This window comes from Nanorana parkeri, unplaced genomic scaffold (assembly GCF_000935625.1).
Source record: "Nanorana parkeri isolate BGI_ZX_2015 unplaced genomic scaffold, ASM93562v1 scaffold145, whole genome shotgun sequence".
Classification (NCBI taxonomy): Eukaryota; Metazoa; Chordata; class Amphibia; order Anura; family Dicroglossidae; genus Nanorana; species Nanorana parkeri.
Window position 1 is genome coordinate 766,243 of NW_017306413.1, and position 14,360 is coordinate 780,602.

General features: G+C 43.3%; 1 protein-coding gene across 5 annotated transcripts in view; it reads left to right on the forward strand.

Annotated features, from left to right (window-relative positions):
* The window catches only part of ZMYND11 (zinc finger MYND-type containing 11), a 74,338-nt gene that overhangs the window by 58,206 nt on the left and 1,772 nt on the right, over positions 1-14,360 (forward strand). For 4 of the 5 annotated variants that reach the window (XM_018554182.1, XM_018554184.1, XM_018554186.1 and 1 more), the window contains 5 exons: positions 746-864; positions 3,401-3,608; positions 7,915-7,986; positions 10,202-10,480; positions 12,786-12,971. In XM_018554182.1, the coding sequence (XP_018409684.1) occupies positions 746-864; positions 3,401-3,608; positions 7,915-7,986; positions 10,202-10,480; positions 12,786-12,971 (864 nt within the window). The remainder of the gene's footprint in view (positions 1-745; positions 865-3,400; positions 3,609-7,914; positions 7,987-10,201; positions 10,481-12,785; positions 12,972-14,360) is intronic. The other variant, XM_018554183.1, reaches the window with a different exon arrangement.

Sequence of the window (14,360 nt, forward strand, 5' to 3'; positions counted from 1 at the left end):
TCACCTGGTGGGTGAGCACTCGCTTCAACACGCAGATAAGGAGAAGAGCGTGGTGATGAAGGGCGATGGGGTCGTGTTCTTCCTTTCTGGGCAGTGGCGTGATAGACCAGAGTGGAAATGATGAAAACTAAAAAACAAACTGGTGAGGCTAGAGGATGAACAAAGGCAAAAATGACTTCTGTAACTCACCGTTTAGTTGTAAGAGGTATGATGTCGACAACGGAGGTGCGATATGGAGCTGGTGGTGATTCAGCAGGCGGTGTCCTCGTCTGATCCGTTGGGTTGGAGCCTTGCCAGTCTGCTGTTCAGATGCTGGGAGTGATCCTTGGGCAGGTTTTTGCTTGTGCAGAGATCCTGGTGAAGGATTTTGGTGGAAGAGAAGCCTGGTAGCGTGAGAGGCAGATGTGCAGGGGGAGAACGTCTTAGTGTGTTCTTGGATGTCCCATGTGGGGGGAGAGCAACCTTGTCTCCCGATGTTCTAATCTAGTGGAAGGAGGAGGAGAAGGTGGAGGTGCCCAAAAAGGAAGAATACAACCCCATCGCCCTAGGTCGTGGTGCTTCGTTCCCTATTTTTTGTTTTCTCAGCACACACGTCGAACACCCCAGTCCGGATTTAACAGGAGCCGCACACCAGCACAAGACACCAAATTCCTTCCTCCGACCATGAAAGAGCGCTTAAAACACTGTACTTTCTCCTATAACTTTGCGCATAATCGAACGTAGAGCTTTTTACTTTGTCTTGCAGATCCCAAACCATGAGCTGGTTTGGGCCAAGATGAAAGGTTTTGGCTTCTGGCCTGCCAAAGTCATGCAAAAAGACGACAATCAAGTAGATGTTCGATTCTTTGGCCATCATCATCAGAGGTAACAAGAATATCACGAAAACTGCACATATTAGGTGAACAAAGTTAAGAGACAGATGATCTGCTATACACATGGCCTAACAAGTATTAGAGGGCCCTGTGTAATTGCTGATACATAGATGAATAGTAATAGAACAGGCATGCCCACTGGCATCTTCGTACATTTTTATGAACTATAGAGAGATAGGCATAAAGAGTTGGACTGAACTATTAAAAGTACAACGTTGGTTACCAAGTGTGTATGTAATATTTTACATGCAACAGCTCAGCATTTCACAGTAGAAATCACTGCCATAATGCAGATTTGCTGACCTTGTTAGCTTTTGCAGTAGCAGAATGTTATACCAGCTGCCTGTGACTGAAGGGTGTAAGGGCGGGACTACCCAGCACTTCCCGGTTCTATCCAGAAATGCCAGAAGGTACTAACAAAAGTATATTTTACTACAGTGGGGCATGTTTGTGGAATGCAGCCTCCACGGAACTTGCACAGTACTGTGCAGGATCAGCCTTTATGAGGCTGGTTCACAAGTGCTGGACGGAATTAGGAGGGACTGGGTAGTGGGTAGTGTCTGGGAGAACTTGGCAGACGCAAAAGGTGGCACCAGGAATTTAGGAGAGGGGTGTAAGTTTAATCACTGATACACAGTCAAAAGTAGAAAAAAAGCCTTCAGTCATAACTTTAAGGGGTAATATCTGTCACTTTAGAGCGGTTGCTAATGGAACCGAAAGAGGCATAAGCATTGTCTGATGCTGCATAAGATTTAATTTTTTCTTTAAGGATGGTGCTTGTTTGCTTAAAAGTTAAAAGTCTGACTATAGAAAGGGAAATGGCAGTATTATTATTATTATTATTATACAGGATTTATATAGCGCCAATAGTTTGCACAGCGCTTTACAATATAAGGAAGACATTACAGTCACAATACAATTTAAGACAAGATGGGAAGGAGGGCCCTGCCCGTGAGGGCTTACAATCTAAAAGGGAGGGGCAAGTGATACATGAGGAGGTAGCTGTGCGGGGGTGATTGTTGAGAAAGTGATTTTTCAGTGTTTAGGTTGAGGTGGGATAGGCTTCCCTGAAGAGATGAGTCTTAAGGGATCGCCTAAAGGCAGTCAGTGTGGGAGATAGACGGACAGGTTGGGGTAGAGAGTTCCATAGAATGGGAGACACTCTAGTGAAGTCCTGGAGGCGAGCATGGGAGGAGTTGATGACGGAGCTGGAAAGCAGGAGGTCTTGTGAAGAGCGGAGGGGACGGTTAGGGTAATACTTTGAGACCAGGTTGGAGATATAGCCGGGGCCAGAGTTGTGGATGGCTTTGTACGCGGTTGTTAATATTTTGAATTTTATCCTTTGGGCTATAGGAAGCCAGTGTAGGGATTGACAGAGGGGGGTTGCAGATACTGAGCGGTTGGTTAGGTGGATGAGTCTAGCAGCTGCATTCATGATAGACTGAAGGGGGCATAGCCTGTGTAGAGGTAGGCCAATGAGGAGGGAGTTGCAATAGTCAAGACGAGAGATAACAGTATGCGTTCATCTGCAATGTTCCAGGAGTGTATAAGGGTTCGACACTGTCTAACTGGGGAAGAGGCACACATTTGCCCGGAAACGTCAGAATGTGTTGTCATGTGACTGATTAAACACTTGATGTGGTTCATATGTTAAGTATATAGGAGTTTTAACAGATAAGATTCCAGCAGAAAAGCAGCACAAAGAGTAAGGTAGGTATCTAATTTGCACAACTTTATTGGTGAACAGTCACAAGAAGTTGTTGTGAAGACTCCCCAATAAAGATATTCAAATAAAATAATTACCTTATTCTTCGTGCTGCTCTACTTCTGCAGTCCTGTATTGACAAATCCTTATACTGTACTTGATATCTACGAAGGATGCATGTACGGGACAGCAATCAATCAGGGCTTCTCTGATTTACCTAACATTAGAAGCCCCTCACAAATCTGGGCAGAGAAAAAATATATATGATAAAACTATAAGTAGAGATGAAATTTACATAAAAAAATAGCCTGCTGAAATGCCTTGAAAATTGCAAATCGGTTTACAATTTCAGAAAACAAAAATCAATCAAATGGCGCTAAACTACCCTCCCTATCTCTCATGAGCTCAACTATAGTAAAATCCCCTACCCAGCTGTGTTCTAACCTCAGGAAGGTACAAAGTCATGGCTTTGCTGAATCGTCTCCAGTGCTGCACAGCGAGTCGAATTGTATAGGCCTGCCTCTCATGCTGCCCCAATTTTGGAAAACGGCCGCATACAAATCTTTGACGGCCCACTGCACATGCACAGCCAATACTGAAGAGGATTACAGCCTGGAGGATGTCAACAAAGCTGTGTCTTCCAGCAGAGGTATGTAAGCAGCTGGTGTTGGTGGTTTATCTATAGTTTAGCTATGGAACTCTGACATTAAAAATTGTAGAAAAGCTTGTTTGGACTGGAATAAAAATTTACAGTGTCTGTTTACAAGAACTGTGACAGTGTTGCATATCTGTAGTCAAATTTGTGAAACCCCCATAAACACAGGGCCTGGATCCCTTCAGAGAACATACAAGAAATAACAGTCAATGTTCATCAGCTACATGTAAAGCGGAGCATGGGCTGGAAAAAAGCCTGTGATGAGATGGAACTACATCAGCGCTTCCTACGTGAAGGACGATTTTGGAAATCCAAAGGAGAAGACAAAGGGGAAGAAGAAGCAGAGTCTAGTATCTCATCCACAAGTAATGAACAGGCAAGTGATCTGCAAATAGAATTTACCAAAAACATTTTTTTTTTTTGCTTAAAATCCTTTCTTTTCTTGGCAGCTGGGGCTTGCCTTCTTTCAAACAAGATTGCATAGATAATGCGTTATACAATACAGATTGTTTACTGTTCCTGGATATCCATGAGAAGAAATGTATTATTGCCTCTCTGAACTGTGAGGGTTACTAGAAGCTGACCCCGTGGTGGGTTCTGAATAGTTTTAGGTGGTGGAAAGAAGCAAAGTTGGTTGGATATAATTAGGTTTTATTTCTGCGTTTGTACTGTCATAAGCTATCTTCAGCCACACATGAAAATTAAGATGGATCCATCAGTAATACTAGGGCTGCAACAACTAATCGACATAATCGATTATTGAAAAAGTTGTCAACTTTTTCAATAATCGATTAATCGGCTTCCGATCAGTTGGCCCTGTTCACGGCTCCACACACGCTGCACGCCGCACCTCCTCCCCACCTCACGCTCGCCGCTGCCAGACCTGCCCGATATTGCTGGGATTTGTTGTATTCCTCTATAGCTGTTGATATTCTGCATTGCGCTGTATAATGTACTATTGCTGGGATTTGTAGTCCTCTATAGTCGGTGCCATTCTGCATTGATTGCTGTATAATTTTACACTTTCCTTTTCACTATATTGCACACCACACTAGTCCATCACTGGAGCCATTTTTTAAAATGTATTTTATTGTTTATCCGATTAACCGATTAATCGAACTTAATAATCGGCTAACTAATCGATTTTGAAAATAATCGTTAGCTGCAGCTCTAAGTAATACCTTCCTGGCATGTCACAATATAGAACAACAGTATCTTTGTCAAATAAGCTGTACCTTTTTGTCGTTAAAAAGTAGTCTTAGAGCTCTAGTTTAGTGACTTTGGCTAGGCTAAGATGATGTCACTTAACATTAGCACATTCCTTAGAATGCATGTACTTATGAACAGATAGCTGACACTAGGTCCTTTTCAACAGCTTGTATACTGTATATAGGCATACTACACTTTTCCTTTGTTTTCCCTACTTTTGGTTTCACTAGGTCTAGGAACAGAGTCCTATCTGGTACGTCCTTAATGACATTAGAGAGAGTATGATATGCAAGTACAACAAGCATCAATGTATTTTCAACATCATTCAACCCAAGTGTATACTTTCATTCCTTTCTAAAGCTAAAACCAAAATGAATGTAGACAGTTTCCCTTTAATCCCCCAGTTGTGGCACTGCTGAGCAGCATTTTACTGATCATCACCTTGTGTGTCCAGTTATTGAAGAACTTCAAGTCCAAGAATGCCTGTCTAGGCAGAGGCTGGTATAGTGTGGAACACTGCTGGAGAGCCTCAGCTATGTTAGGAAGATGCTGAACTAGAATACCTTTGGATCAAACAGCAGTTCTTAGTACTACTTGTATGTTTGGCTGGATTGCATTTGCAGTGTGATCATTTTGTAACCTGGAGTTGCTGTTTAATAGAATTAATTTTCAGGTTATTGGCTTAGTTTAGTTCATCTCCTAATTTATTAAATGATTTCTTTTTATAAAACGCAGTTGTTTCAGGCCAGGGAGTATTGTAAGATTGAGGTCCAAACTTCTTTTGTGGGAAAGTTTGATGATATTTAAATACATCTGATATTTGGATACAGCGGTTCCATGTTCAATTTCCAGCTGTTTCTATCGCCAGTGCAACTGTTGTTCACAAACAAATTTGGATTTGATAGTCTGGTGTGATTTTGTCTCTGCAGCATTTTCACTGGACAGCCCCATAAATGTGGTATTTTAGTTTTTCTGAAATGTTGTGCAGATATAAATGGAATTGTGGTGCTTCAAACTAATGCCCATATCTGTCTGTCTATCTATCTGTCTGTCTGTCTGTCTATCTAGAATGCCTAAGTAATTGTATACATTTTTGGTGATGTGTAAACCTGCGCTAACACATAAGGTGCCCTAAACCTAAAGTACTTCTGGTCACCATAGACCTGAAAAGAGGGTCTGTAGATAGCCTGTCCACCGTCAGTTCAGACATGGGCATATCAGATCTTCACACCCGTGTAAGGATACACATACTGTAGCTATATATGTACAGGGGTGTGGAATTCCTATCGCCCGACGCCTGGGACATGTAGTTTCGGGCGCCGGGCGAGTTGTTTTTTTGAACACTTAGCCCCGCTCCGGACAAGCAGAGCTAAGTGTACAGTGTGGAGCCGCCGCTCGTTTTCAAGTGATCTGACCACTTGTATGAAACGAGAAGCGGCGATTCTGTCCACACCGCCCACCAGAACAACCCCCCACCCGCCATTTCACTGTGCCCTATTGTGGTAGCGAGGCAGCAGAACTCTCACACACGCACAATGTGCATTAAAGGGCAAGTTCACTTTCCCAGGTAATATGGGAAAATGGAATTACCCAATCAAATCTGACCCCCATCTCTCCCAAAACCCCCCGGCTATACTTACCTTTCGGCAAACAGTCCTTACCCTCCGCCGGTACAGGTGTACTGTCCTTACCCCGTACTGTCCAGTGCAGTCCTGCCCAGTGCAGTCCTGCCCTATGCATTTTGAATTTAGCTCCCAAATTGCAAGCACTCATTGGTCAGCGTGGTCTGTGGACCACGCTGACCAATGAGAAGCGCTATTTAGCACAGACCAATACAGTTTTGATTAGGGATGCACAGATACAGAGTATTTGGGCAAGTACTTGTACTCGCCCAAATGCTCCATACCTTCTCCAATACCGGAACTTCTGGTCAGAGGAAGATTTGCTCTGACCGGCAGTGCCGTAGGGGAACATGGAGCCAGCTTCCCGTGCAATCAGGAAGCGGGGCAGCGACTAATAATTCCTGATTGGCCAGGAAGCCAGCTCCTTGCTGATTGGCTGGGAAGCCAGCCAATCAGCATCGAGCCGGCTTCCTGGCCAATCAGGTCATTACTTGCCGCCCGGTTTCCTGATTGGCCAGGAAGCTGGCTCGATGCTGATTGGCCGGGAAACCGGCTTCCATGCCATTTACAATCAAGCCGGCCAAACAACATGGAGTCGGCTTCCCTGGCAGTCAGGAAGCCGGGTAGCATCTCATTACCCGCTGCCCAGCTTCCTGATTGCCCGGGAAGTCTGCTCCATGCAAACGGGAGCACCGATACTCGGTGAGTACCGAAAGCAAAATATCGGTACTCGTACTCTATACCCAAAAACCGGTATTGGTGCATCCCTAGTTTTAATTAAAACTATTTTTTTTTTGTATCAGGACAAGTAGATTGTAATGAAGGACAAGTAGCTTTGGCCCCCGCTTTAGCCCTTGGACAAGTAGTTTTTTCAAAAATGTCCACACCCCTGATGTACAATACGTTCTTTCTTGTTTCAGTTCTTTTGTTTTCCCAACCAAGACTATTTCTATATTTTGGTGCATGTTGCCTGATTTGTGTAATTTTATGTTTCCATATATGACTTAAAACAGTGTAGCGCGCCCTTATATATCATTATGTTTCCATATTCTTTTTAGGGCTCTGTCCTAATATGTACAGTAATGCATTAGAAATCATTGACATTCATGTCTGTAGGAATGACATTTTGATATTTAATCTCGTAGTTATTTGCTTGAATTATTAGATCTTTCTGGCTTATTGATCTCTTGAAAATAGATTCCATGCCTATATTTGTGTATTCTGTAGACCGAGAACCAGATACTCTGGTTAATTTTGCTAAGGTTTATTTTTATATTACGTAAGTGATTTATTAAATATCTAATTTCTTTCATGGCTACAGTGTAAAGAAAAAAATTCACAGACTATGATTCACTGTTATACCTTAGCTGATACAGAACAAACAATCTTACCATGTAAAAAAACAATGTTCAGGCATTGGCTTGCGTCTAATGAAATGCTGAGCACACGCTGCAGAGACAAGCTGGTTTCCTTATTAGCACTTCCTTCTTGCTAGATATGATGAGTTTATTCCGCTAAAGGTAATAGATGATGAAGTGATTTATGCAAGCGTACAGCAGGCTCCAGAAGTGACTGATAACCTGGAGTACACCTGGAGTCCTCACACAACCTCCTCACAGCTCGTCCTAGTTTCCTCCAGACATAAAGGGATAGATCGTCTGGGCAACCAGACAAGTCCATGAATTGTTTCCTCTGGCTCCTCTAATTGAGGCCCAGACGAGCTATAAACAGAATGTGAACGAGATCTGTACAATTTACAGATTATCTTGTCTCTGCATATATTTTTTTTTATGGTTGAGATCTGTGCAGTATAACAAGATTGCACTGAGCTTGTCCCCTTCATCCTCCCAGCAGAAAGCAGCAACTCAGGAACCGCGGGCCAAGAAAGGACGACGCAATCAAAACGTGGATGCCAAGAAGGAAGTAAGCTCTTGTTATTGCTTTTCAATGCTGTCATTGATTTACACCGTATCCTGTCAAATGAATCACCTTTGTTTAATTTTGTTTCAGTCACATTCACATCTTCCTAGTTTTATTTCTGTTGATTTACTGAGCTGATGCAGTGTTCTGTTATGTCCTGCACAGCTTATAGTCATTAGTGATCTCGTGCTCAACTCCCCTTTTCAAAGCCCTTGCTGCTCTTCTCCCACAGTACACATGCGCAGTTAATCATTTCAGGGAAGTCTATCCCGCCTCTACCTATCAACTCATCCCCACACAGTCTTTTTTTTAACTCTTGCCCTTCCCTTTAAGATTGTAATCTCTGATGGGCAGGGCCCTGCTAAGCCTCCTGTATTGAATTGTACTATAACTGTATTGTCTCCCTATATATTAATAAAATGGGGGGGAAAAAACACAATGGATAGAAGACATTGTGTAGTGCTCACCCCCAAAGGAGCTGCTGGATATACGGGTACTTCTGTCTCGCCTCTGTGATGAACCACTAGGAATGGATCCACAGCACACCTTGTGAGGTTTTGTAAAAGGTTTACTAGACAAATTAAAGGAGAACTATGGGGTTAAGGCTTTTCCCCATAGTTCTCCTTAGGGTAACGGGAGGACACAAACTAGCGTCCTCCCGTCACCCTAGGCTCAGTATACTGCGAGCTGTAGCTCACGGTATACTGAGACGCCGCAGTATAACGCGAGCTACTGCTCGCGGTATACTAAGACGCCGCAGCTGAAGCGGATCCCAACAATTATGTCTGGATCCGCCCAGCTGCGTGACTGACAGCTGACTCTGCCTACCTAGAGGCAGAGCCAGCTGTAGCCGCCCCCTCCCCCATCCGTTCCGCCAGTCAGCACTGGCGGGGAGAGGGGAATCCAGCCCCTCCCCTGTCACGGCAGAGAGCCGTGACAGGATCGAGAGGTGAGCAAACGCCGATATGTGTTCGCTCACCTCCCGATCTACTGAGCCGACCTGTGACAGTCTGAGTGAGCAGCATCAAACACCTCAGGTTTTATTTCTCTCCCTGAAGTGATCATCAGGCAGCACTTTAACAATATGTCTAGCCACTCCCAAATCCCTGAAAATCCCTCACCGGTCTCATTTCAGATCACAAAGCGTTCTGATCTCTGTAGTTTAATCTGCCTGATTTAACACAGTCTCTCCCTGCCTGTGTACTTCAAATCTATTGGAGGGATCCCAGACTACATCAGCCAATAACATCTTTCCCTGGCCTTCCACAGTCCACCCACATAAGTCCAGGCTGCAATAATTAACCCTTTGCAGGGTGGAGCGCCCTGGCAATATAACAGCTATGCCTGGGCCACAATGGCATATAAAATGGTTTGCAATATAGATTTTCACTGGATCATTGCCATCAATATCAATTAAAAAAAATCTAAACAAGCAACAATGAAGGGAGGGAAGGGGGGTACGATAAGAAAAAGTCCATAGAAGAGGTGTGAAAAGCTTTCAGATGCTTATGACCTAATCGCTCACCCGAATCGTTTGATCTTTGGGAACACTGAGCTTTTCGGTTGGTGCAATTTAAATCTCGCATCACTGTAGGTAACTTGGCGCTAATAGACTTATAAAGATAAAACATACCATGTAGAACATTTACCGTCCTAAAGGTGCCCATACACTGCTCGATTCTCGTACAAGAATCGGGCGAAATCCCGCGATCGTACGAGAATCGAGCAGTGTGAACGAAGACGTGCGACCGTTTCTACTGTACGGTCGCACGTCTTTTGTCGAACCAACATGCTCGAAAACCCGCCGAGAATCGTACGATTGTCGGCGGGTTTCTAGCCTGCACGTCCGATAGCTGGGGAACGGGCAGGTGTGCGCATGCGCACACTACCCGTTCTGCATTGCGGTCATCGGAAGCCCGCCCCTCAGCGGGGCGGGCTTTCGATGATCGCAAGTACGATCTGCCCGTCCAAGGTGGGCAGATCGTACGAGCTTTCAATAAGCATACGACCATCGCAAGACAGAAGTCTTGCGATGGTCGTAAGGTGTATGGGCACCTTTACACTTTAGTTTTTTAGGTGTTTTCACTGTATGCGCAGCCCTTTTTATTATATACAGCCCTCTGTATTCTGTGTGCACACTTCTATCATAAAATGTATTGACTAGTAAAAGATGAAAGCATGTCCCTGGGAGACTAAATGCATGATCATTTTTTTGTAGGAGCCAGAGCCAGAACCTGAGACAGAAGCCGTAAGCTCGAGCCAGGAAATCCCCTCCATGCCCCCACCAGCTGAGAAGGTGTCTGTGTATACACAAACCAAGAAGCAAAGTGCCTCGTCCCCACGAATGTCACACCGCAGCACACAGACCAATAACGATGGTGGATGTCAGAACATGTGTCATGACAAGTACGGCAAGATCTTCAATGAGTTCAAGGAAAGAATGAGCACAGACAACAAGAGGGAGACTGAAAAGGCTGTGCGAGATGCCCTAGAAGAGGTCAGAGTATTTCTGTTTTCCTCACAATCGTCTTAAGAAATTCATAAAATATGTAGTGAAACTGTAGAACCTTTGCAGAGATCCATCAGCTGTTCTAGCTGTTGTATAGGGACTTCTGAAACAGTCACAGGGACTACCCGCAGGATGGCAAAGGAAAATATATAATATAGGATGGGTATAATATATGTAGGTGCCTGTACAACTAAGTACGTAAGTACAGATTATGTCCAGTGTTTTTGTTTTTTTAAGGAAACTTGTTATGGGAGAAACCTGTTGCCCATGTTCTATCAAAGTTTGTTACTAGATTAGAATCTAGACTAGATTAGATTACTAGATTTCGGCGGTGGAATGTGTGACCGGCAAAAGGTGAAGAATTCCAACGCTTTCTCAGCTGTTCCAGTGCAGATCGTATGTGCAGGAGAACCGATCTGCCGTGGAACAGCTGATCTGTCCTGAAATGTCCCTTCTATCTGACTTTGTGCAATGTGAGATCGCACTCACAAAGTCACATTTCAGGACCGATCAGCTGTTCAGGGCGGGATTACGTTAAAATGTAACCGGTCACACATTCCACCGCCGAAAAACAGGGCGGGATTACGTTAAAATGTGTGACCACGTCACCGGTCACACATTCTAACACAGTCACAAAATTTGATAAAACACCCACCTCCACCGTTATGATTTTATAAAACCTGTTACCCTTCCAATACAGATAATTATGCAGCCCCTATTTCTTTGCCTGCCTTATGTGCATTGCTTTGTATTTTAGTTTTAGTCTGACCGCTCTTCTTTCTCAGCAGGCATGGGGAAATATATGTCTAGCTCCTATAATACATTTGGTGCTTTCCCTGCTGTGAATTGGCATAATGTAATTGAGGTGATGGGCACAATTACATGATGCATTTTTTGACTGGGCAGTGTCTAGTTGCATATTACTTGCTGTCTCTATTTTCTCCTTGTAAAATTGCAGCTGGTCTTTGTTTCACAAGCAAACTTTTATATGTGACTGTCAAGCAGTCATGGTATGTTGCTAATTCTTGTTTTGGTGTGCTGAGGTCTGCTGACTGCCCTCATTAACCACTTCAAGACCAGGTGTTTAGACCCCCTTCCTGGCCAGGCCATTTTTCAGTGTTCAGCGCTGCGGTACTTTGACTGACATTTATTCCGTCATGCAACGCTGTACTGGAATGAATTTTACACCATTTTTTGGGGACAGATAGAGCTTTCTTTTGGTGGTATTTAAAGACCACTGGGGTTTTTATTCTAATTAGGAAAAATTACAGAAAATTTTGAAAAAAAAAAGTTTTTTTTTACATTATGTTAGGAAACATTTATTATTACCCAGTTTTTTGGTAAAATATAAAAGGTCGGGTAAATAGACACCAAACATGTCAAGCTTTAAAATTGCGCGCACCCGCGAAATCGCAGAAAACTACCATACCCAAAATTGGCCATAGGCAACACTTTAAAAGCTTTTACCGCTCATCAGTTTAGTGTTATCAGTGATTGATGGCCCTAGAATTATTGCTCTCACTGCGACGTTCGCGGCGATATGTAACATGTGCGGCGTAATGGGCGCAATCATCTTTTTTGCACATATGCGCCCCCGACGCATGTTTGCATGCGTGTATGTATGGGTGGGGACTTTAACATTTTTTTTTTGTTTTTTTATGTGTAACTTTAAAAAAAATTTCGGGGGGGGGACTTAAATTTTTTTTCCCTTTTTTTTCCCACTAAACTTTATTGCTATCACATACGGGGGCTAATAAACCCCCCCTATGTGATAGCAAAATATGTGACAGGTCCTCTTTATGGAGACATCAGGGGTCTCCAAGACCCCTAATGTCACCTAGGACCCCCCAAAAGAAGCTGATGAAGCACAGATCTGCTCCATCAGCTTCTTTCCAGCTTCTGAAGCTGAAGAGTGACACAAGAATGCGGAAGTGATGTATTATACAACACCTCCGCATTCTTGCAGAGGAGAGGGGACCGGAGGGAGCTCTAAAGCCGGCGGATCGCTTGTATGGTAACAGGCATCGCTGCCTGTTTTTAAAAAACGGCCATTTCCCGCTCGCGCACGCCGAGCGGCGCGCTCGAGGGGGCGTGTCTGAGCGGACGTCTAAAGACGTCCGCTCAGATCTAGAGAGCTCCGGGCCGGCCGTTTTTCTACTACGGCCAGCCCGGAGGCAGTTAATGTCTGGTCATTTATTGCCCGCGATCTGCTCAAACTAATTCTCCTTGCAATGTACTAATATATGCAATGCTTCTTCTATAGGCTGATATTCTCATTTTTGTTCCATGGTAGCTACGAACAGAGATGGAAGAGGAGAAGAGACAAGCTGTTACTAAAGCTGTGGCCAACATTCAGGCAGAAATGGACAGAAAGTGCAAGCAGGTAAAAGAGAAATGCAAAGAGGAATTCCTGGAAGAAGTCAAGAAAATGGCAGCGCAACATAAACAGCTGATCTCTCAGACCAAGAAGAAGCAGTGGGTAAGAAGCCTTTGCGGAGATGCAATGATTCCAGTTAACCAGTAAATTTCTCCATTTTATTTCCCATGCTCTATTGGGAGGAGAAGAGAGGGAATCTGATTGGAGTGGGCAACACAGATGATTATTCATACCGACAGTGTGGCAGTGATTAATCTTTCAAGTAGTGTAAACTTAGGAAAGGGAAGGGGATGCACATTAAGGTAACACTGGTGAGGAAAAATAGATCAAACTTTCTACAACTTTCGGGGATGTGTAAAGCAAGTATGAATAAGCTTGATTCAGCAGGATTTAAACTCCCAATCTATCATTACTTTATTTCTCCTCTTGTTTAGAGATAATCCTGTCGGCACAAAAGTTTTTTCAATAAATATACCACATGCAAATAATTATTTAATCATCACAATGAACAATACTAAAAAAACTTTCCACATACTAAAAATTAATTTTTGCAATTATTCTCTCAAAACGAACGCTCACATATATTTGCAGGGTGAATGGCCGTACAAATTGTTTATAAATAGACCCCTTAGTATTTTTGTGTAGGTGGCTATTTTGGTTAAGACAGGGTTTTGCTTCCACTTTTCCGAGCTGCCCCGCAAATGACTGGTGACCTGTTGACTGTTTGGGTGATATTCAAAAAGCAGGAGAGGAGTGTAAATCACAGATCTACAGAATGAATGAAACAGAAGCAGGGAGATCCTTCCACTGCAGGTCCTTAGATACAGCTTTCTCTACAGCAAGGAAAACAGCGAGCAGTACAGTAAAGACATTGCCAAATCTCAATCAATATAAGACTTGCAGTTACAGACTATAATTACAGACTATAATTACTTAGGTAATCTTACACGGAAGATAAGTAACTGAGACTACAGAGGAATTAAAGAAAAAAATACTCTTTCAGGCTACTGCTAATAACATTTCTAAATTTTCTCTATAAGAAGATAAACCAGGGGTAGGCAACCTTGGCTCTGCAACTGTGGTGAAGCTACAAATCCCATTATGTCTCCAGGAGTTATGCCTGTGGCTGTCAGTCTTGCAATGCCTTACGGGACTCATAGATATCGCACATCTTGACTTCTGCAGATACTTCTCAGAGTGTGCAGTGTTGCCAGGAGTAAGTGAATGCCAGCTGTGATTTTTCTAGTACAGGTCAGGAATCCATTTGCTTTTCTCTCTAGTTTTTTTGCCTAAGATTCAATAAGGCGGCTCTGATGTTTTACACCAGTTGAAGTATGATAGGTACTCCTTAGTGTAACACTTCTTTTTATGAAAATAAAATGTAAATGTCTGATCTGTTACAGATGTCCATATATCCATAGCAGCAATTGCCTTATGATATTGTTTTTTTTTTTTTTTTTTTTTTTTTTTTTAGTGCTACAACTGTGAGGG